Source organism: Macaca nemestrina, chromosome 2 (assembly GCF_043159975.1).
Source record: "Macaca nemestrina isolate mMacNem1 chromosome 2, mMacNem.hap1, whole genome shotgun sequence".
NCBI lineage: Eukaryota > Metazoa > Chordata > Mammalia > Primates > Cercopithecidae > Macaca > Macaca nemestrina.
The window spans coordinates 106,331,785-106,356,310 of record NC_092126.1 but is presented as its reverse complement, the minus strand read 5'-3'; the positions used below and the strand labels follow the sequence as shown (position 1 = coordinate 106,356,310).

Here is a 24,526-nt window from a genome sequence, read left to right as displayed (position 1 = left end):
TAGCTCAACTCCCTGGTAGATAAGGCACCCAAGCAAGTCATGGAGACCCCCACCTGCTTGCTCACTCCCCTGCATGCCATTCATGCCGAGTATCCCTTTAAAGGACCCTGCTTTCTGCTCTAAAGCAAAGCAGTATCCTTAAAGGCAGGAGCCTATACCTCTTCCTCTAGGCTAAGCTTTAGAATACAGTCACTTTCTTTATACCAGACCTCACTCTGGTTAATTGGACTCTACAAGTGGTGAGTGACTGAATCTGCATTTCAGTTACACTCCTGCTGTTTCCTCACCCTTCACATCAGCCTTCATCCTGCTTCCCTTCCACTCTTGACCTCCTTGACCCCAGGATTCACCAGATGCTATCATAAAGACTTTCCATCTTCCACTCAGCTGGACTCTGGGGAATAGGATCAGATCCCAGGCCACTCCCAGGAGTATGTGTGCATGCGTGAGTGTGTGTGTGCATGCACGTGTGTATGAGTATGTGTGTGATGTGTGAGAGTGAGTGTGTGTGTGTGTGTGTGTGTGTGTGTGTGTGTGTCTGAGAGAGAGAGAGAGAGATAGGAAGTGAAATCCACATAAAGAAGGGCGTCCTGGGGTTTTCCCACAATCATGTCTCCCTCTCATTCTCACTCTCAGGCCAAGTGGTCCTTCACACGCAGTCCTGTGCAGACACATCCAGAAAATGAAGGGATCACGTCCTAAACTCCCTAGGCGGAAACATTTTAGCAGTCACATCACAAGATGATCCAAGCAAAGACAGGCCCAGGTGACTCACAGCAACCATGCCTCAAAGAAAACTGATGCACTCTGTTTCTCTACTAGTACCTTAGGTGGGAGCGGATACTGGGCCTCCCAGACCTACTTGGAGGGATTTGTCAGCATCTTTGAGGCCAAGCTGAAGCATGTTTCTCTCACTAGTCCCTAAAACAACTAAGGAACTCATTTCTTTGTGAGACCTGTTCCCACCATCCCCTACATCCCTGTTTTTTGGACCAACCCCTGTTTGGTATGGTTGGGGCCAGTGGATGGTTTAAAACACTCTGCTCCCTGCCCAGCCCTGCACAAAGCCTGGGTTAGGTATGCAGCAGGAGCTACAAGTAAGGGCTGTACCCCAGAAGGGAGAGGGGATCAAATTTCCCACAGGCTCCATGGGCTGCATTTCAAAGTTCCAGTACCAGTTTAACCTCTTCTTCAGCTGAGCCTGATAACATTTAGGACTCATTCAGTGCAGAGGGACTCAATGAGGGGACCCCAGCATTAGACTCCAAGGGCCTGCGGCTGTTCGGGGAGCTACATTCTCATCCAGTCAGCAACACTGTGCAAGGAGGTGCGTGGGAGACTGGACAAACATCTGCAGGCTGGGTTTTCCTGCCTGATGGGAAGATGGACTTAAAAGAAGCAAGAAAACTACTTGAGGATAAATTCCGTCTATACTAGATCCTTACTTAGAGAAGAGTTCCACAAGCATCCCTTTGACTGGTATTGAATGAAAGGCGCCTGTGACTTCCTTACCATTTGTTTTAGACCCTAACAAAAAGCAAACCTATTTTTGTGGGTCTTTTGTAAAGCCCCCAATCTTAGAGCACCTTTGAGACACCAAGTGTTTTCACCTCCATGACTCCATTTGCTCCTCACAATGACTCCTTTTACAGATAAGGGGCTGAGGTTCAGAGCAAGGCAGCACTTACCCAGAGCCACACGGTAACCTAGCCCAGCACAAACCCCATTCTGACTGCAAACCCTGGGCCTTTCCTCTGCCACTCCAAGCCACACCACATCCAAGTCTATGATGGGGCTGTAGTGCCTGTGACAGGACCTGCATAGGAAGTGGAGGGGGACCTGGGCCCTAGGAGACCTGGGCCCTAGACCGGCTTTAAGTGACCCTAAAGAGGCCACATCCCTTTTCCAGCCTCAGCTCCTCCTCCTCTGAGTCTTAACCTCCAGGGATTTTAGCTCTTGGTTCTCCCAAGGAGGACTGGCCCGTGTGGGCTCCCCTGGGACTCCCTTTCCTCCACTGCTGCCTGCCTGATGACCTGCCCACAGCACAGAGTGAAGACAGGCAAGAGGAAACTCTTCCCACAGCACGCTGGGCCCTGGGAGGGTAGTTACAGTAAAAGCTTGGATAGAGAAAGAGGCCGGAGCAATTCGTTCTTATGAATTTGTCTGATTTCCACTTAGCTGGGCACTCAGGTCCTCATTTCCATGGATAATGAGAAGGTGGCCACATGCCACTGAAATCAGCCCCAATCCTGAAGTGACCTAAATGTCCACAAACAGGGAGACGATTATCAAAATCATCGTACTGAGCATTAAATGTACAGTTATGAAAGATTTTTCTAGAGATGTAGACATGGAAACATGTTTTGATATAAACTGAAGTAAAACAAATCAGACTGCAAAACTGCATGTGTGGTGAAATCTCAGCTCTTTAAAATAATACTCAAAGAGAATAGGAAATATGCCAAAATGATAATCGTGGTTCCTGTAGAAGTTGTATATTTTTTCTCAAAAATCAGGAGGAAAACATTTTTTAATTGGCAGTAATAGTTTCAACTTTCTCTATCAATATTTTTTCTTTTTTAATTTTTAACCTAACACATATACATCTGATTCTATCAATATTTTTCATCAAGTACAGAGTCCTTGGCAAACACCAAACCTCCCACCACCATCGCAAGGAAAGAAACTGACAAGTGCTCCAATCTTAGCTTTAGAAAAATACATACCAAGCCACGACCCCTGACCCCGCAGGATGATCAAAAATGCCCCCACAGATACTGCAGCTCAATGCTCTTTTCTTTCTTTTTTTCGTTTTCCAAAAAGACATTTAAGGATTCTAGGCTTTTATTTGTGTACTTCTAACCCAGAGTTTCCCATCATACGTACCTCAGACCAATAACAGGATGGCATTAGGGAATTACTGAATAAAGGATACCGTATTCAAATAAGCTGGGCAAGTTCAAATCTCAGTGTAATGAATTAAAAGAGGATACTCTACGGAAGGACCCTCAAAGAGATATAGCATATGATATATGCGATATCATATAATGGGAAATGACATAGCATCTATCATTTCCCAAAAACTATTTTAGGACTATCTCAAGGAATGACCACTCTGTGGACATAAGGATATCTTGGGAAGTGCAGCTTTGAGCCCCAGTTTTCCCCCATTCTCTCAGCCTTCTTGCCCTGTGGTTCTCAGCCCTGGCTGCACACTGGGCTCACCTGCAGAGCCTGAAAACATCCCTTGGTCTGGGTCTCATCTGGATTTGGGCTGGGGGATGGGGGCAGCCTGAGTCAGGGCTGAGAACCATTTCTTCCCCACACCTTTTTAGTTGTTCATGCTAAGCATAGCTCAACACTAGAATTGAGATCCAATCTCAAAGTTATTCACATATCACCCATTTTTGGAGCTAAATGGCACCTTGAATAACATCTAGTCCAATCTCTCATTTTACAGAAGAGGAAACTAAGATCCTCAAAGGATTCCTAGCCCCCTGTCTCCTCCCATGTGGCTTCCAGCCAGTGCCACGCTGCCCTGTGGCCTCTGGACCTCAGGAGCCTTCATTCAGAGGGAGAAACAAAGGAGAGCCTTCAGATCTCCAAGGCCATTTCACTGCCAGAGGATGCCCCCAGGCCCCTCTCTCTGCAAGTGAACACTGAGACTACGAAATGTTGCCACAAGTCCTCTTCCTAACACAATACCAGAACCCAGAACCAGGGACATGAAACGGGGAAGCGGCACTGACTCGCAGAACTGGAAGCTTGCACTGGCAGTGGGACAAACACACCAATGTTCCCCTAGGCATCCTGAGCAGAAGGCAGGTACCATCTCTCCTCCAGGCACTCTGCTTCAGCCGCAGACCACAGAGCCTCTGCTACATCTGCCTTTAAAGCCAGGAGACTCCAGCACATGCTAATGCCCCTCAGAGTGGATGACTGTGGCCTCAGTTCTGGCAACACTCTTGCTCTTAAACAGGGAATTTGTAATAGGATATCTCCACTCTTTTCGTTTCACATCTGTACCCCCAATTATTCCCCCTTTTGAAGCTTAAGATTCCACCATTTCCTTCTCTTAGCAGCTTTGAGAAAAAACCTGAAGCTGGATAGGTGTTAGGAGGGGTGAAACATACACACACCCCTGGCCTCAAAGGTACCCTTCCTGAGCCCCCAGCGCCTGATGACCAGCCCTCCACCTCTGCTCCAGCCACCTGCCAGGCCTCCCTGCACGCAAAGGAGCTGTTCTCTCAGAGACCCTCCATCCTACAGCGCAGTCTCTAGACAGCCTTCTAAACTCCAGGCCCAGCGAAACTCCCCACGAAGCATCTCCGGTGGGGTTCCAACCTGCCCTCTGTGAGCTTGGAAGGGAAGGAAAGAGGCGAGAGGGCACGGAAGCAGACAGGGGAGCCTGGTGAACTGCAGGAGCCCAGTTGGGGTTGCAGGGGATTTCTGCTGCAAGAGAAGCAGAGCAACTAACCAGTGGCCGGGCCTGAGGGACGCCCCTTTCCTGGGGTTGCATGTGTCCTTTAGCTAAGCCGCCTGGGCCATATTCTCAATGGGTTTTTCTTTTCTGCCTGTTAGTGTCTGTGAGGTTGATCAATGGAAGGACCACGTCCACAAGACCCTGGTTTCATCGTGACATTCCAGACTCACCAGTGCTTCCACAACTGCCCGTAGTCCTCCTGTCGGGGAGGTAGAGGGAGGCGGATTGGAACCTTACTAAAGCCAATTTAACTCAATAGTAATAAAAGTTAGGATATTATTTTTAATGTCAATACATAGCTAAATTAGAAAAGATAGTACATAATCACATAAATTTTGGAGAGTATTAAAATGACTTCAAAAGCTTCTCATCAGAGGCTGCCGTGGGTTCCCCAGGGAATGCTCCCCTCTCCCTGCCCTGTGGATTGCATGAAGATTGCGCAGAGTTGCGAGTGGGTTACGGTTCGGTTAAGGTGTGAGGATCCGTAATAAAAGCCCCCTTACTACCGTCCGCCCCGCCAAGAGCGGCAGTAGAGCCCATTGCCCCCAGTTCTGGTGCAGAAATGAAAGCCGCCGCCGCCCCATGCAACTTTCGGGGAACAACTCCAGCCTTGGGAGGCCGCGCAGGCTGCGCGCGCCCAGGGCCGCTGCGCGCTGCCAGCATCCACCTGTCCGGGTGATCGGCCCACCCTCTGCTTGCGCGTTCCTTCCCGCGAGTCCTACCATGTCCCCGGCGGTGTCCTGGCCGGCTCCTTGACGCGCTCAGCCGGCTCGCAGACTCATCCCGCCTCCCCTTGGCCGCCCCCGGCGCCGTGGCTCGCCAGGCTCCACAGGATGCACGGCTACTCGGCTGGGGCGTGTTTCCCGGACTCAAGGTGCACACCTTTCCTGCAGCCAAGTGGCCCCGCGCCAACTCTCGAGAGATCGCTGCACGCCGGGATACTCCGCGGGTGGGGAATGCACGCCGGATCTACTGAGATCTGCGGGGATCTGCGGGAGCCTACCCGCAGCCGCGAGCCTCTGCGGTTTACTGGGGACGTTTGCAGAGTTTGCAAAGTCCCTGTCGCGCGTCCCGGCCCAGCCTCCCCATTCCCCCGAAAGCGCGGGGGGGGGGAGCTCCTTTCACAATAAAAGCCCTGCCGGGGGCTCGGCCAACCGCAGTCTTCTGGAGTAGGGGCCCAGGTGCTAGGAAGGAAAGGTCCACGCCCTGCCTGCCCGCTTGCCAGGTGATGCGTCAAGGCTGGGCGGTGAGGGACGCCTCTAAGGTGTGAGGGTGCTCGGTGAGTTCACTGCAACTCGGCAATAGAGCTGAGTGTTGCCCAAACTGCTACCCTCTCCTGCCAAGCAGGACAAGTCTTTTTTTTTTTTTTTTACTGTCGCTTGTCAAAAGGACAAGTCTTTTTTTACTGTCACTTCTTCGCTTTGTTTGGGTTCGGTCCCCAAGAGGATTTGGAAGGAAAATCCGTTGACCACTACATTAATTAACAATGAAGAGTTTTTGTCCTTGAGAACTAATCACTGTTAAAGTGACTGAAGTAAGTGGCTGATACCTCTCTGCTTTGGATGTACAGACAGTGCCTTTGTCACCTACTGCAGAGTCACCTACTGCCAACAGTGGAACAGTCAGAGCAAGACCTGAGAGTGTATCTGCTCCTCGTTGGGGAGTGTCCTGGGCTTGGGGGGCCTGTAGTCCCCAAATCAGGGCTAGCCCCACTATTCACAGCTGGGTGACCATCGACCCGTCCCCAGACGTCTTTATGACTTGTGTCCCCCAGTGGCCCAGTGTTTGAACCCCAGGATTCTTAAGAGCCTGTAGGCAATAGATGGAGGTGAGGCAGACTCAGCAGTAGGGTGTCCTGAGAGAATTTGGGGGCCAGGCTGAAAAATTAGCCTCCAATATTGAAACTAACAGGAAGCATCATTAGTTAGACGAAGACAGGCATCTTCCCAGCAGTCATCTGCCCCAGAATAATTTGAGGTTGTCACTGATGGCAGTGCTTCTAAAAGGAAGCAAAGATCCAGAGGGTCCCCTTAAATTGTGTATGTGTGTATGAGCGGGAGGAACAGATGAAGGGCAAGTATTGAGTCCTTAACATTCCAGATGCTTTCTGTACATTATTTCATTTAATCATCACAAACGATCCTAAAAGGAAAACTTTTGCAAATGAGGAAAGTCAGGATTAGGGAGGTGAAGTAACTCTCCTGAGACCAGATAGCCAGTAAACAGTTTAGCAAATCCAAGTCTATTTGCTAGAACATGAAACGAAGAGGAAGACTTAATACGGCAGAAACAGGAGGCAGGACGTAGCACTGCAAACTGCAGCTTGTCAGTGCATATGGAGTTGAAAGGACAGAGAGTTTGAGCCCTGGTTGGGAAATGAGGGAAGAGGGAGGAGGACAGTACAAACCATTCAGGTTTGTATTTAGATGTTTAGGGAGACGCTGTGATCTTTTGAGTCTCATTTTCTGACTGTGACTCCACACAAGATGTATATTAAACATATATGTATAAATGTAACTAAAAGAACGTTTTATAAAACATTACTTCATGTAATGCACTCTGACATTTTCTATTCTATTTCAATTTTACATATTTTTAATGGTACTCTCAAATCATTAACTTAGGAAGAGAGTGCCCAGTATTTCCAGGATTACTGGAAGCAGAAATGTTTTTCAAAAGAAGCAGCTCCGATGACTCATGGAACACACTTGGGAAAAGCTGCTGCAGGATCTAGCCCAGCCAAATAAAATGTCACACAAGAACATGGGTAAGTTGTAAAGAATTGTTTGTTGTTATAGCATATCCTGGTCCATCCTAATAACATGAATCAAATTACTTTTAAGAAGAATTACTTGAAAAGAGTCATAAATCAGATTTTTGTCATTTCTCTGCTCAAAACCTACCATAGGCTTCACATCTCCTGCAGTGTAACATGCCACATCTTACAGGGGTCTACAAGTCCTTTCACACTTTGGCCCTCATTGCTTCTCTAACATTATCTCTGCACACTCTCTCTCACTGTGCTCCAGGACACACTCACCTTCTTATTGTTCCTTGCATATTACAGGCATGATCCCACCACAGGACCTTTGCACTTGTTATCCCTCTCCCTAGAATGCCCCAGATATCCCCATGGTTTGCTCCCTCATCTCCTTCAGGTCTTTGCCCAAGTGTCACCTCTTCAGTGAAGGCTTCCCTGACCTATTTAAGATTATACACTCCACTCCTCTTTGTAATTCAAAGTTCCACCTTGTAATTTTTTTTTTTTTTTTTTTTTTTTTTTTTTCCTGAACTAGGCAACTTCTTGGAAACTGTATTAAAGGGTTTTAAATTTAGATAACCAGTAAATCCCTCCCTTCTAGGAAACAACACTTCTTGTTTTGTTACTTTCCAAATTTTGGTTGATTGGTGGTTGGCTGCTCCCAGGTTGTTGGCAGAGCCTCTGGTTACACTGCGGACCTTGCAAGTAGGAAACACTCAACTCAGTCAACTGAGACAGGTTGGTGCTAGAGAGGAATATTTTATTATTTTCATGAGAGGGTGCTTCCAAGTTCAATAGAAGTGAGTCTATCTTTCACCAGTTAGCAGGAGATTTCCAACTTGCTCTAAGGATGTTTTAGGGTTTCTTATAAAATGATCAGGCAGCTGCCCAACAGGCCCACTCTCTAATAAGATTCCATGTCTAGCTCCGTTCCAGACTTAACTGAATCAAAATTTCCAAGGCTTGAGTGTCTTTATATTGTTTAAGCATAGCCAGGGCTGAGAACTGCTGAACTAAGCAATTCCTCTTCCTTGGCTCCCATATCCAAATGGCCTTTCTAAATGATTCTGGAATCTTTCTCCTCCTCATGGCCAGTTCTTTGGCTCAAACTTTTGTCATCACTTACACTACTCTCAGAAACTCAACTAGCATCTCAGGCTCTACTTTTGCTCTCTCCAATCCATCCTGCACATCACTGCCAAAACATAAACATTGGTCTGCCACTGACCTGTTCCACATAACTCTCAGGATTGAGTGCAAATTCCTCAGCAGGATAGCTTTCAGACTTCTTCAACGTTTGACCTCTTATTACCTCTTCAGGCCTTTTACACACTCATAAACCTCCTTCAGGGCAGTTTCCTCCATCTCAAAGCCTTTTCTTGACACATTCCTATTTCCAACCTGACATATCTCCCTGCACCAGTCCTCTCCATCCTGAAGGTTCAGCACAGCATGTCCCCTGAAGTTCCTCTGTTGCAAATATTATCTCCTGTGACTTTCCCTCCCTAGAGGAAAGAACCATTCTGGGCCTTCTGTCTTCATCTCCCTGGCACCAAGTAGCTACTTGATAAATGCTTCTGAATAAAGGAATGAGACAGAGAATACTGAGGTTCAAAACTGAATCTACCACTCACAGAGCATGGGTCCTCAGCAAAGCTACTTCCTCTCCACTGACTTCAAGTTCCTCATCTGACAAATAAGAACCATCATCCCAGCCCAGCCTAACTCCCTGGATTCCTGCAACCATGTAGTGCGCTCATATAAGTTACATCATCAAGGACAGGACTTTTCTCATGGTAAACTTTCAAAAACATTTATTGAATCCAAGAATGACGAATGAGAAAAAAACTTCTTTTGCAGCAGAGAATGTTAGCATCCAGTTTACATTCTCTCTTTTTTTCTCATTCACTTAACTCCTATATTTTAAGGGGCAGCAGTACACTTGGCCAAAAAATTATATATTTCACAACCTCCCTTGCAAAAAGGAACAGCCAATAAGAAGCAAATGGAAGTCACTGGTGGAGCCCACAGAAGCATTTGAGGGGGGCTGAGGTAATTTACATTATTGTTCAGCAAATATTTATTCCCTATATTAGTCTGTTTTCATGCTGCTGATAAAGACATACCCAAGACTGGGCAATTTACCAAAGAAAGAGGTTTAATGGACCTAAAATTCCACATGGCTGGGGAGGCCTCACAATCGTGGCAGAAGGCAAGGAAGAGCAAGTCATGTCTTACATGGATGGCAGCAGGCAAAGAGAGAGAGAGTTTGTGCAGGGAAACTCCACCTTATAAAGCCATCAGATCTTGTGAGACTTATTCACTATCACGAAAACAGCACGGGAAAGATCTGTTCCCATGATTCAATTACCTCCCACAGGGTCCCTCCAACATGGGGGAATTCAAGATGAGATTTGGGTGGGGACACCGTCAAACCATATTATTCTGCCCTGGCCCCTCCAAAATCTCATGTCCTCACATTTCAAAACCAATCATGCCTTTCCAACAGTCCCCCCAAAGTCTTAATTCATTTCAGCATTAACTCAAAAGTCCACAGTCCAATGTCTCATCTGAGACAAAGCAAGCCCCTTCCACCTATGAGCCTGTAAAATCAAAAACAAGTTAGTTATTTCCTAGATACAATGGGGATACAGGAATTGGGTAAATACAGCCATTCCAAATGGGAGAAATTGGCCAAAACAAAGGGGCTACAGGCCCCATGTAAATGAAATCCAGCAGGGAAGTCAAATCTTAAAAGTTCCAAAATTATCTCCTTTGACTCCATGTCTCACATCCAGGTCATGTTGATGCAAGAGGTGGGCTCCCATGGCCTTGGGCAGCTCCATCCCTGTGGCTTTGCAGGGTATAGCCCACCGCCCTGGCTGCTTTCAAGGGCAGGCGTTGGGTATCTGCGGCTTTTCCAGGTTCACAATGCAAGTTGGTGGATCTACCATTCTGGGATCTAGAAGATGATGGCCCTCTTCTCACAGCTCCATTAGGCAGTGCCCTAGTAGGGGCTCTGGGTGGGGGTTCACACCCCACATTTCCCTTCCACACTGCCCTAGCAGAGATTCTCCCAGAGGGCCCTACCCCTGCAGCAAACTTCTGCCTGGACTTCCAGGCATTTCCATACATCCTCTGAAATCTAGGTGGAGATTCCCGAACACCAATTCGTGACTTCTGTGCACTTACAGGCTCAACACCACGTGGAAGCTGCCAACGCTTGGGGCTTGCACCCTCTGAAGTCACAGCCCAAGCTCTACATTGGACCCTTTCAGCCATGGCTGGAACAGCTGGGACGCAGCGCACCGAGTCCCTAGGCTGCACACGGTATGGGGACCCTGGGCCCAGCCGACGAATTCACTCTTTCCTCCTAAGCCTCAGGGGCTGTGATGGGAGGGGCTGCTGTGAAGACCTCTGAGATGCCCTGGTGACATTTTCTTCATTGTCTTCGGGATTAACATTCAGCTCCTCGTTGCTTATGAAAATTTCTGCAGCTGGCTTGAATTTCTCCTCAGAAAATGAGATTTTCTTTTGTCTCCCATTATTGGGCTGCAAATTTTCCAAACTTTTATGCTCTGCATCCCTTATGAAATTGCCTTTAATAGCACCCAAGTCACCTCTTGAATGCTTTGCTGCTTAGAAATTTCTTCTGCCAGATACCCTAAATCATCTCTCTTAAGTTCAAAGTTCCACAAATCTCTACAGCAGGGGCAAAATGCTGCCAGTCTCTTTGCTAAAACATAACAAGAGTTACCTCTGCTCCAGTTCCCAAGAAGTTCCTCATCTCCATCTGAGACCATCTCAGCCTGGACCTTATTGTCCATATCACTATCAACATTTTGGGCAAAGCCATTCAACAAGTCTCTAGGAAGTTCCAAACTTTCCCACATTCTCCTGTCTTCTTCTGAGCCCTCCAAACTGTTCCAACCTCTTCCTGTTACCCAGTTCCAAAGTTGCCTCCACATTTTCAGGTATCTTTTCAGCAGCACCCCAGACTACTGGTACCAATTTAATGTATTAGTTCATTTTCACACTGCTGACAAACACATACCCGTGGTTGGGAGGAAAAAGAGGTTTAACTGGACGTACAGTTCCACATGGCTGGGGAGGACAGCATGCGAAAGACCATGATTCAGTTATCTTCCACAGGGTCGCTCCCACAACATGTGGGAATTCAAGATGAGATCTGGGTGGGGACACAGCCAAACCATTTTACTCCCCTTCCCCCTGCTGCGAGCAGAGCATATATCTTTACTGCACTGTTGTTGGGGTTGGCCATGGACTAACTCTGACCAATAAGACGTGAGCAAACAGAAGCACTCTGTGTGCTTGTGCAGTATTGCTTGGCTTTACATTCTGATGATGCATCATGTGAAGAACAAGCACAAAGGTAATTTTATATTTTGAAATTAAAGTTATATTCTAAATAAGTTACAGTCTTTAATAAAGAAAATTTTTAAATCCTATTTATCTTGGCTGCCCTTTCCTGGTGACAGTTTTTGAAATTCTGAAATCATCTTCTAAAGCTCAAGTCATTTTTTGCTAAAGTTTTTGAAACAACCTACGCATACCCATCGAACGACTCAGGTGTAGTCAGTTCATCCTTTTTCAGGCTCCTTGTTGGTCTCTTCAAAGAGCATCAAACAGTTTTGGAGAAACAGCATATAAATGTGTATAAACGTGTTTACTATAATCTTTTCTCCATTCTCATCCTCAATATATTTCCAAATTGAAGAAGAACATTGTTATGGACTGCAAACCCAGGGAGCCCTCGCCAAGACACTAACCCTGCTGTCACCTTGATTTTGGACTTCCAGTCTCCAGAACCATGAGAAAATAAATTTATCTTGTGTCATGGGTGGGCAGTGACTAGCTGGGCCCATGACATGGAGAGGGAAAAGAATTCACCAAGATAGTTTTAAATAAACAAAGACAGATTTGTTAGAGAAAGTATGAAAATACATTCCAAGAAAGCAATGAGTAAATCAACATGAGAAGAGCTGACTGCAAAGAAAAAGGGCTTGCTGGAGATTTCATACAATAGTGTTTATGCTGAAGAGGGCTTTGTGCAGTACTGATAACACCAAGGTTGCAGTGAGCTAACTTGCAGGTGTCTGGTGATCCTTGGACTCAAGAAGGCTACATGTCGTGGACCATGAAGAAAGGCAGGCTTATAGCTTATCTGCTTCTCTTTGCTTTCCAGTCTTCTCTTTTTAAGCCATCCAGTCTATGTTAAGGCAGCCCAAGCCTACTAAAACAGACATCCTTTTGTCCCACACTTGGAAAATATTATTTTATGGCAGGCCAATATTTTAGTATCTTTTCTATGGTTGACAACAATGACAGCCATGTCTAAAGAGGTGTTTTCCACTTCTATATAGTCGAAAATCTTATTAAGTGTTTCTGCAGGTTTTGAGGAATTTTTAAGTGGCCAAAAATTTTCATTATAAAAGGCTCAATGTCAAGTAAGCAAATTATATGCCTTTTTAGCAGTATTGTATATAAGATATGCAGGTTATTTAGTAGGTAAGGTGTTTTCTTTTTCTTTCTTTGGTAAGAAATTTATTTATTTATTTATTTATTTTATTTTATTTTTTTGAGACGGAGTCTTGCTCTGTAGCCCGGGCTGGAGTGCAGTGACCGGATCTCAGCTCACTGCAAGCTCCGCCTCCCGGGTTTGCGCCATTCTCCTGCCTCAGCCTCTGGAGTAGCTGGGACTACAGGCGCCCGCCACCTCGCCCGGCTAGTTTTTTTTTTTGTATTTTTTTTTTAGTAGAGACGGGGTTTCACCGTGTTAGCCAGGATGGTCTCGATCTCCTGACCTCGTGATCCGCCCGTCTCGGCCTCCCAAAGTGCTGGGATTACAGGCTTGAGCCACCGCGCCCGGCCTCTTTGGTAAGAAATTTATAGACTGAATGGAATTTGCCAAACTTTGTATTTGCACTGTGTGCTGAATAGGCAGATTGCTGAGTAAAGTCTAGTTTGTAGTTGAACACAATACCAATTATCTTTTGTGTTTTCTGTAGTTTTATTAAGATCTTAATAGAAATCAAGAAAATGATTTGAAACCTCATTTTTCAAATCAAACTACCTAACAGGTAGGGACATTTTTTGTTGCTATGATTTGACACATCACTTAATGTATGGTAGAAAGTATGATCATTGGTAAGATTTGACAGAATCAGCTCTATATGTTAGGGGGCTAACACAGCAGTTTCCCCCTCTAAGAGCCCACAGGACTTTTTAGTTGCAACTTCTATAATCAGGGAAAAAACCTTACTCGGTTTCATAGAGCAATCAAAGGAACAATAAAATAATGCGTGTTTGTTCATTCGTGTGGTATGCCCAAGCTAATTCAGTGGCCTCTATGTTCGACTGAACATTGATGTCCTTTGGGCAAGAGAAGGGAAAAAATACTTTTGATTGATTTAGAAGTATTTGAATTTCTTATCCTAGACTTGTGAGATTCAGTCTCTATCTGCATTTTCATATCTCCTTCTCCACCACGCCCAATCCCAAATTCTTTCCATAACAGGGTACAATATGCTTTGTTTCCGTTATTCACCTCCCTGATCTGGCTGGATGTGTCCTTCCATCTATCATTAAAATAAGTTATTTAGTCTTTTTTTGCAGTGATATCTGGGTCATGTTGGCAATAGTATAATAATAATTCTTATTTTCAATATCTGAACTCTTAGAAAACATGGCCATAATATTCACAATGTTAAAAATTAAACCAGCACTATCTCAACACAAAGTTCAACAGCTGATCCAGACAAAATCAAAAACAGACTGTTAACACTCACAATTACAACACACTTAAGATGGACCCTTAGGTCACATCACTTGGAGTGAAGCTACAATGAATACTCCATTATTGTGAACCACAAATCATGGTTGTCAACATCGGTGGTCAAGGGAAAAGTACGAAAGAGCAGCTACAAAAGGCAGATAATCTATACCTTATCCATTTGACACTAAAACTAGTATTGCTTTCAGCCCCTATTTTTTGGCCAGCAATGTGGTTTATGTACTTTTCTCCCAATCTTCCCCAACCAGCACCAAAAACTGGAACTTTTCATGTCCCAAGCAGGGGTTCCCTGGGACGTGGAACTTTCAGTGCTAAACTGGAACAGTACTGAGCAAACCAGGACAGTTGGTCACCCTAGATTAAAGGAAGCCCACTGGATATATCAGTCATATCCACTTTCAGAACAGATGGATTCAACTAGCAACTGATACACTTACTGAGCATCCACAATGCACCAAGTATAGTGCAAGGTATTTTAATGTACATTTAATTTTTTAAATATATTTAACAGCCCCATTAAGTAGCTGTTATATTTTCCATTTTATTACATTCTCCATTTTATAGATGGATAAACTGAGGCTAAAAATTTAGACTCCATCACTTATGGACTAGGGGAAAGAGGAAAATGGATTTTTGTCCTTTCCTTGGCTAGAGAGGAATCATATCTGAGTCAACCAAAGATCAGACATACTGGCAAAGAGGAGCAAATTGGAGAACTCTAAGGAAAGGACAGCAAATTATAGGCGAATGAATTAGGGCCTCATAATCCCACTATTCTTTACTTCTCCTGGTGACTTACTTTGTTCCTGGAAGATTGGGACCTTGTTTAAGAGTTGCTGAGGCAGGTGGATCACAAGGTCAGGAGTTCAAGACCAGCCTGGCCAATATCGTGAAACCCCGTCTCTACTAAAAATACAAAAATTAGCCGGGCGTGGTGGCGGGTACCTGTAGTCCCAGCTACTCGGGAGGCTGAGGCAGGAGAATCGCTTGAACCCAGGAGGTGGAGGTTGCAGTGAGCGAGATCGCACCGCTGCACTCCAGCCTGGGCAACAGAGCAAAACTCTGTCAGAAAAAAAAAACAAAACAAAACACAGTTGCATCCCTGGCCGGCTGTGGTGGCTTGTGCCTGCAATCCTAGCACTTTGGAAGGCCGAGGCGGGTGGATCACCTCAGGTCAAGAGTTTGAAATCAGCCTGGCCAACATGGCAAAACACTGTCTCTACTGAAAAATACAAAAATTAGCTGGGCGCAGTGGCAGTTGCCTGTAATCCCAGATACTCAGGAGGCTGAGGCAGGAGAATCTCTTGAACCTGGGAGGCAGAGTGGAAATTGCAATGAGCCGAGATTGCACCATCGCACTCCAGCCTGAGAGACAAGAGTAAAAGACTCTGTCAAACCAGAGAAAATTCAGACCCCAAGGCACATGACCATTACCTCACAGCTAGCATGAAATTCTTTCACACCAATCCACTATATACATGTGCAATTATTTTAATGTTAAAATAATTAAATTATTATTTAAATATTTTAAATACATTTCTGACACTGTGTTTCAAAATCTTAGGTCTAAAATTACTGCTTCAGAAGGTTGTACTGTGGGCAAGCCATTTATCATTTATAAGCTTCTTATCAAAATACAAAATTACTCTCTCTCTCCACTTTTTCAAGCAATTAGAAGAATTTAGATAAAACATATTATTTAAGCTTATTACTTATTTATAACTGAATAGTATAAATAATTGTACTTTTTCTGGAATTCTAACACTAGTTCTCACTTGCAAACAGTCACAGCATAACCAGAAAAGATATATCACATTTAAAGACTAATTCACTGGCCAAGCCCAAAGAGTTAAGATATCAGTATCTCATTTTTATCCTTATTTGTCTTGTGTTCCAAGTGCAGGCAACTAGGTAAGTATTATTCCCGTGAATATAAACATTTATTATCTCCTCACCACTACAGATCTTACAGACACTGTAATAGTCTAACTCCACTATTGATGTTTGACAGCCAACACTTTTGATTCCCACCTCTTCCTCTTACCCTCTTGCCCACACCTGGACAAGCCTATCAGAATGCCTGTGGGCTTCCTCCCTTGGTGCTAGCAGCAAGTTGAAACCATGTAAGCCCCTGCAGGCACACTGGGAACCCTCACCCCAATTCTACCCCATAACCACAATTAAACTTCAAGCCACTCTCCCTTCCTTGTTCTTTTAACCTACTTTCAGACTGGCTTGGGTGCCTTCCCAGCCCTCCCCAGAAAGCCGCAATATTTAAGTAAAAATTCCCTCATATCCTCTTTGTACATGTGTGGCACCATCAGTTTTGATACCCAATCCAATTTTGGATGCATGGGTGGGTGAATGGTTCCATCCCACCTGGCAGAGTGATTTACAACAGACATTAAAAACATAAAAGGATATTATGAACAACTTCATGCCAATAAATTTGATAGGTGAAATGAACAAATACTCTGAAAAACACGACTTACCAAAAGTAGCAAAAGAATAATAGAAATTTTGAATATAATTAAAGATATCGAATTCAAAATTAAAGGCCTTCCCACAAAGAAAACTCTAGTCCCAGGTGGCTTCACTGGTTAATTCTTCCAAATATTTAAGAAAGAAATAATACAAACCTTATCAGAGGACGAAAGAAAAGTAGGAACACTTTCCAATTCATTTGATGAGGCCCTGATACCAAAACCTAACAATAACATTACAAGGAGGAAAAATTATAAGCCCTTACCTCTCAGGAACATAGACACAAAAGTCTTAAAGTATGAACAAATAAATCCAGCAATATATATACACACACATATATGTAGTGACTTCCTCCATTGAAGGCTTGAGCCCCTGCAAAATCATCCTTGAGGGTTGGAATCAACTTCTTCCAAACTCTTCTTAATGTTGGTATTTTAACCTCCTCCCATGAGTCATGAATGTTCTTAATGGCATCTAGAATGGTGAATCCTTTTTAGGAGGTTTTCAATTTACTTTGTCCAAATCCATCAGAGGAATCACCATCTATGGCAGCTATGGTCCTACAGAATGTATGTCTGAAATAATAAGACTTGAAAGTTGAAATTACTCCTTGGTCCATGGGCTGCAGAATGGATGTTTTGTTAGCAAGCATGAAAACAACATGAATTCATCTCCTTGTGCATCTCCATCAGAGCTCCTGGATGACTAGGTGCATTTTCAATGAGCAGTAACATTTTGAAAGAAATCTTTTTTCTCTGAGTAACAGATATCAAAGCGGGCTTAAAATATTCAGTAAACCAATTATTCAGTAAACAGATGTGCTGTCATCTAGGTGTTGTTCCATTTATAGAGCACAGGCAGAGCAGATTTCACTTAATTCTGAAGGGCCCTAGGATTGTTTCTGAATGGTAAATGAGCACTGGTTTCAACTTAAAGTCACCTGCAGCATCAGCTCAAGAGAGTCAGCCTGCACTTTGAAGCTTTAAAGCTAGACACTGACTTCTCTCTAGCTATGAAAGTCCTCTTCTTCCAACATAAGCCTGTATCATCTGCATTGAAAATCTGTTGTTTAGTGTAGACATCTTCATCAATTATCTTAGCTAGATCTGGATAACTTGCTGCAGCTTCTCTGTCAGCACTTGCAGCTTCATCTTGCTCTTTTATGTTATGAAGACAGCTTCGTTCCTTAAACCTTACAAACCAACCTCTGCTAGCTTCAAACTGTTCTTCTGCAGCTTCCTCATCTCTCAGCCTTCATAGAACTGGAGAGAGTCAGGATCTTGCTCTGGATTCGGCTTTGGCTTAAGGGAATTTTGTGTCTCGTTTAATCCTCTACCCAGACCACTAAAACTTAAGGTTATTTCACTTCCGTGAATTCACTAGGGTAGCATTTCTAATTTCCTTCAAGAACTTTTTCTTTGCATTCACAAATTGGCTGTTTGGGGCAAGGGGCCCAACTTTTGGCCTGTCTTGACTTTTCACATGCCATCTTCACTAAGCTTAATCATTTCTAGCTTTTAATTAGAAGTAAGAGATGTGTGACTCTTCCTTTCACCGGAACACTTAAAGGCCATTTTATAGTTATTAGTTGGCCTAATTTAAATATGATTAAGGTCTGAGGAGTGGGAGAGTGATGGAGAAAATGGCTGCTTGGTGGAGCACACCAACATTTACTGAGTATGTTTGCCATCTTATATGGGTGAAGGTCACGGTGCTCCAAAACAACTACAATACTAACAACTAAGATCATTGATCACAGATTGTAATAACAGATTTAATAACAATGAAGGACTTTAAAATACTGCAAGAATTACCAAAATGTGATACAGAGATACAAAGTGAGAACATGATGTTGGAAAAATGGCGCTGATAGGCTTGCTCAATGCAGGGTTGTCACAACCCTTCAAAATGTAAAAAATGCAATTGCCTACCCTATAACAGTTCCATTCCCATATATATGTATGTGTATATTACATATGCATATATTATGATCAAAAAAAGTGTATATTACGACCAAATTGATTATGCTAATCTCAAGCTTGCTTTTTCATACAGGCTATATATTTACATATATACACATACATATATATGGGAATGGAATTGTTTTATTATAGTGTAGGCATATGTTTAGCATACATATACATATATTGTGTATATGTATATATTTACATATACATACATATATCTCCAAAAAGGAGTACTGAATAAATTATCCCAAAGGCATATAAAAGGATGTCCATATGAGCTTTATTCACAATAGTTCCAAATCTAAAACCAACCAAATATCCATCAACTTGTGGTATATTCAGTCAATGGAAGAGTATTCAGCAATTTTAAAAAGCCTCTGCTACATACAACAACATGGATAACTCTCACAGATATATTGTGGTGAAAGCATCTAAACATAAAAGAGTATATATTAAATGATTTTATTTATATGTAGAATAGATAATACTAACCTATAGTAATAGAAATCATAATGGTAACTAACCCTTGGGAGGAGACTGACTGTAAGAAAACTTTGAGGAAGCCGTCTGTGCTACCTTGATCTGGGTGGAGGGTACAATAAATCTCACTATTTGCCTCTGCTAAATACTACCTTGCTAGTCTCAAGCTTGCTTTTTCTCACTTAACAATATATTGTGACCATTTACATGTCAGCAAAGAGATCTCTTTCATTAATATTAAGTTGTTGACGTCTTTTTTCTTTTCTTTTTTTGTGACAGGGTCTCAGTCTGTATAAGCCCAGGCTGGAGTGCAGTGGCGCCATCACAGCTCACTGCAGCCTCAAACTCCTGGGCTCAAGCAATCCTCCACCTTAGCCTCCTGAGTAGCTTGGACTACAGGTGCATGCCACCACGCCAGGCTAATTTTGTTTTTTTAGAGGCATGGTCTTGCCATGTTGTCCAGGTTAGTCTCAAACTCCTAGCCTCAAGCTATCCTCCCGCCCTGACCTCTCAAAGTGCTGGGATTACAGGCATGAGCCGCCGCACATAGCTGGACATCTTTTTTTTATTAAACATACTTTCAGGAATCTTGTTCTCCAAAGTAAATTACAAATGCTACAGTGGCAGGGGCTCCAGCTTACAAATCCCATGAAGAAAGGGAACTTGGAGCTGTGGAAACAGTCCTGGGTTTAAAGCTGAATTTTGCCCCTTTGCCTGTGCAACCTTGGACAAATTACACACCTTCTCCAGGTCCAGTTTCCACATTTATTTTTTTAAAATCAGGATAACGCCTATACATGAAGTTGTTAGAAAGTTTTAAATAGGCAATGAATGTAAGCAGCTCAACACCTAGTAGGTTCTAATCAAATGATAGCCCCTTTCTCTTCCATCCTCACCAAGCCTTGCTCATAGAGCCCTCAATAAAGCTGTGATTATTTTCTTACTCTTCTCCTGTATCCAAGCACCAGGGTAGAGAATGAATGAAGGGCAGTATCAGCTCAACAGTCTTCCTAATACCAATCATTTCTTCGCAAGGTCAAGAGCCTGTTTTTAATTTGCTTTTAACAAGAGCTTGTTTTAATTTGGTTTAACTGACCACATCATTTGAGATTTGAAGATGAAACCTGAGAACTCATAGTAATGGGTTCCTTGATTTCTCTTCTCACCAGTCATGGCCAGCAATCCCGTCGGCAGGAATAAAAGGGAAGAAATGCACTGAGCTCTAAGCCTGGCAGGCAGGGTCTGACACATCCAGGCTGATCCCAGAATCAAGGATACAAGAAAGAAATATAACGAGAATTTGAAGAAGCAAATAGCACCACCAAGTGGCCAACATTCCATATGGAAGTCATTCTACGCCTGGATTCAGCCGTGAGTCTTTCCTAGCTACTGTATAATGTCCTGGCTTCAGAGGGGTGGAGAGAGAAATAAGATAAATAAGGGCAGTGAGCACAGTTGATCCCTCTATCTGTTCCTCAACAAGATCTGTGGATATGTGCTCATTGTATTTTGGGCCTCCTAACTTCATAATGAGGCTCTAATTCAACCTCTTGTCGTGGCATTTTATATACTTTAACCTGTACAAACCCCACCCTACTCCGATTTACTGCCAGCTGAACTCTCAATGTGGGGTTTACAAAAACATATTTCTTGCCACAGTTCCTGTCTTCTGCCATATATGGCTGCCTATCTACTTATGGGTTTTCCTGAACAATATGAGGACAGTTTATTCAAAGATGTAATCTTAGCACCAATCATGATGCTTGGGAGAATGAGCTTAATAAATGTTTTTGAGCAAACTAATATAAAAGTGATTCAACTGTTCAACATATGATATATCCACTGACTTCAGAAATCATTTCACTCACTCCTTGATTCAATACGTATTAAGTACCTCCTATGTGCCAATAATTGTGTATGGGGCTAGGGTGACAAAGATGACTAGAACACCAGTCCTCTGCCCGCAAGTATCTCTAGGTGGGCAACAGACAGTTATGAACATGAATAATATAACCAGAGCTATAAGAAAGGAATTAGCAGGCTTCTCTTGATACCTGGAGGAGAAAGAGGAATTCAACTTGCCTGAGTTAATGAGCTAAGGCCTCCAGGGCTTCTAGTCAAAAGAGTGTTTAGGATGAGTAGTTCTCCAGATGGACTATAAATTGGGGGTTGGAGAGAGGAATTCTAGTCAAAGAGAACAGGATGCTGTGCATGGAGTCTGAGCGGGGTCACCTCTGGACTTCACAGAGCAAGAAGCTGAGTTTTCCGCTGTGTTTGAGGAATACAAAATACCCATCTTCATAAGGACAGCATTTGAAGACATGGTGGGAAGCAATAGGGCAAAGCCCTCAAAACCTTCTCTGCAAAAGTAATAATTCCCTTTTTGGCAACCAGGAATATTTGAAAACATTTCAAAATAATGACCTCTCTTTTTCCTCCCTGGTAATCCTTTGGCAACTCTGCTTTCCTGACCCCTTGTCTGTTTCTCTCCTCTCTCCTTTCTCCCCAACTTGTTACCTTTCCCCTACCCAGTCTCAGAATCCCTGCAAGAATCCATAGGAAGCACTGCTGCCCCAGGCTAAGAGAAAAAATTAAAAATGGATCTTGAGCACATTTCAGGACCACAGACAGTGGCATGAAGCCTACCCATCTACTGACATTTCAGTCATGGCAGCTCCAACTCATTAGGCCCTCTACAGACTTGAAAACATGGCCTCCAAGTTTACCAAGCAAACAAGGAAACATGGACACATCCAGAATCAATAGGAGAGGTTAAAATAACAGATAGAACAACCAGACAAATATTGAGTCAAGGTATAAGAGATGAGAAGAATATAAAACAAAGTTGGCCTAATGGATCTTTATAGAATACTGCAACCAAAAAATTGCAAAATACATATGTTATTTTAAAGTATGGAACATTTCTTAAAATTAAGCATCCATTGTACAGTCTCAACATATTTCAAAGGATTGAAATCATAAGAGTATATTATTTACAAAGTATTCAGCCAAGCTAGAAATCAGTTACAGAAAATAACTAGAAAATCCTCATATATTTGGAAATTAAGAAATACACTTTTAAATAACAAATGGATCAAAGAATATATTCATAATATAAATTAGAAAATTTTTGGAACTGAATGAAAATGAAGATAACAACATTTGGAGATGCAGACAAAGTAGTAAATACAGAGAAGTTAACAGCCTAAATTCATATGTTAAAAAATGAAAAGGTGGAAAACTAAAGAGTTAAACACTAGCCCAAGAAGTTATAAAAAGAAAAGCAAAAACAAAGGATAAAAGGAAGAAGTTAGTAAAGATGAGAGCAAAAATTAATAAAAGGGAAAACAAACATACAATAAAGAAGATTAAAGTGAAATTTAAAGTCCTTTGAAAAGACTAATAACATGGATAAACTTCTAATGAGATTGATCAAGAAAAATGAGAGGTCACAAATAACCTATATCATGAATGAAAAAGACATAACTACAGATTCTACAATAATTAAAAAGAAAATAAGATGATATGAATAACTTTATGTCACTACATTTATAATTTAAACAAGAAATGAAATTTTTTTCAGAAAAATACAACAGAAAGAAATTTTAAAAATCTGAAATCATCCTATGAAATAGACTGCATCAACAATTAAAATCTTCCTACAAAGAAATCTCCATCCCCAGAAGCATTCAATTGGGCTTCCACAAAATTAACATGGAGGAAACAATGCTAATGTTAATAAAGTCTTCCAGAGAAAGAAAGAAAAAGGTATATCCTCCCCAACTCACTGTATGAGGCTATCACAATCTTGATAGCACAAAACCCTATGAGGATGGTATAAAAAGAAAATTTAGAGCCCAATATCATTCGTGAGCATGGATGCCAAAATATAGTATACAATATAGTATACATATATGTTATGAAGGCAACAAAATTTGGAAATGCAGATAAAGTAGTAAATACAGGGAAGTTTGCTATATAATACTATGCAGTATACATATTTACAAATAGTAAATCAAACATCAACTTTTAAAAAGGGGAGAGGGAGCTAATATACCATTACAAATATTAGTTTATTTCAGGGATGAAAGATTTAACATAACAAATCAATCAATGTAATCGGCTACATTAATAGATTAAAGGATAAAAATCCTATGTTCATTGCAATAGATTTCAAAAGAGCGTTTGATAAAATTCAACCTTCTTCTCTTTCCTAATTATAAATGAAGGCAAAAACCTTACTGGCTGGGCACAGTGGATCACACCTCTAATCCCAGCACTTTGGGAGGCCAAGGAAGAAGGATCACTTGGGCTCAGGAGTTCAAGACCAACCTGGACAAGAAACATAGTGAGACTTCATCTCCACTAAAAATTTTTTTAAAAAAAATTAGCTGGGCATGGTTACATGTATCTATAGTTCCAACTTTTGGGAGGCTGGGGCAGGAGGACTGCTTGAGCCTGGGAAACTGAAGCTGCAGTGAGCTGTGATTGTACCACTGCACTCCAGCCTGGGCTACAGAATAAGACTCTGTTTCAAAAAAAGAAAGAGAAGAGAAGAGAAGAAAACAGAAGGAAGGAAGGAAGGAAGGGAGGGAGGAAGGGAGGGAGGGAGGGAGGGAGGAAAAACCTTGCTAAAACTAGAAGCAGAGGGATTCCCCTTCATCTTATAAAGAATATCTATTGAAAGTTGCAGTAGGGCTGAGGGAGGGATAGTATTAGGAGAAATACCTAATGTAAATGACGAGTTGATGGGTGCAGGAAACCAACAAGGCACATGTATACCTATGTATCAACCCTGCATGTTGTACACATGTACCCTAGAACTTAAAGTATAATAATAATAATGAAAAGTTACAGTAAAGATCATACTTAATAATGAAATTATTGAGATTGGGAATAAGGCAAGAAAGCTCACTATCATTACTGCTATTCAGCATGGTAACAGAGGTTCTAGCTAGTTTAATAAGAGAAATAAATAAAAAGTATGAGGATTTAAAAGACAGAAACAGAACTGTGATTTACAAATGATATAAATCTAAAGTAATCTACAAATTAATTATGAGAATTAGTAGTTTAGTAAGATAGATGGATATAAACTCAATATAAAAATGGCAATTATATTTCTACATGACAGTAACATTGGCCAAATTAAATTTTTAAAAATCTACTTGTATTTATTTTCTGTCACTGCCATAACAAATTATAACAAATTTACCGCTTTAAATTTTTTTAATGTATAGACAAATTTATTATCTTACAGTTCAATAAATCAGAAGTCTGACACAGGTATCATCAGGCTAAAATCAAGATATCAGCAGGGCTGTATTGATCTCTGGAGCCTCTAGGGGAGGATCTATTTTCTTACCTTTTCTGGCTTATGATTCTCTTCCTTCCTTCTTAGAACCAGTAACATTGCATCACTTTCGTCTTCTTCCGAAGTCACATACCTTTCTGACTATAGTCAGGAAAGGATTTCCAGTTTCAAGGTCTCAGGTGATTAGATTGGGCCCATGCAGATAATCCAGGATAATCTCCCC

General features: G+C 42.5%; 1 protein-coding gene and 1 long non-coding RNA gene across 2 annotated transcripts in view; one reads left to right on the top strand and one right to left on the bottom strand.

Moving 5' to 3' along the window:
- The window catches only part of GASK1A (golgi associated kinase 1A), an 84,667-nt gene extending 79,106 nt beyond the window's left edge, over positions 1–5,561 (bottom strand). Inside the window, exon 1 of the mRNA XM_011738913.2 lies at positions 5,206–5,561. Within this exon, the coding sequence (XP_011737215.1) occupies positions 5,206–5,208 (3 nt within the window). The 5' untranslated portion in view covers positions 5,209–5,561. The remainder of the gene's footprint in view (positions 1–5,205) is intronic.
- A 1,552-nt stretch (positions 5,562–7,113) lies between these two features.
- LOC139361951 (uncharacterized) lies at positions 7,114–10,557 on the top strand. The gene is made up of 3 exons (XR_011620008.1): positions 7,114–7,250; positions 7,846–7,982; positions 10,439–10,557. It is a non-coding gene; the product is annotated as an uncharacterized lncRNA (long non-coding RNA).
- The last annotated feature ends 13,969 nt before the right edge of the window (positions 10,558–24,526 follow it).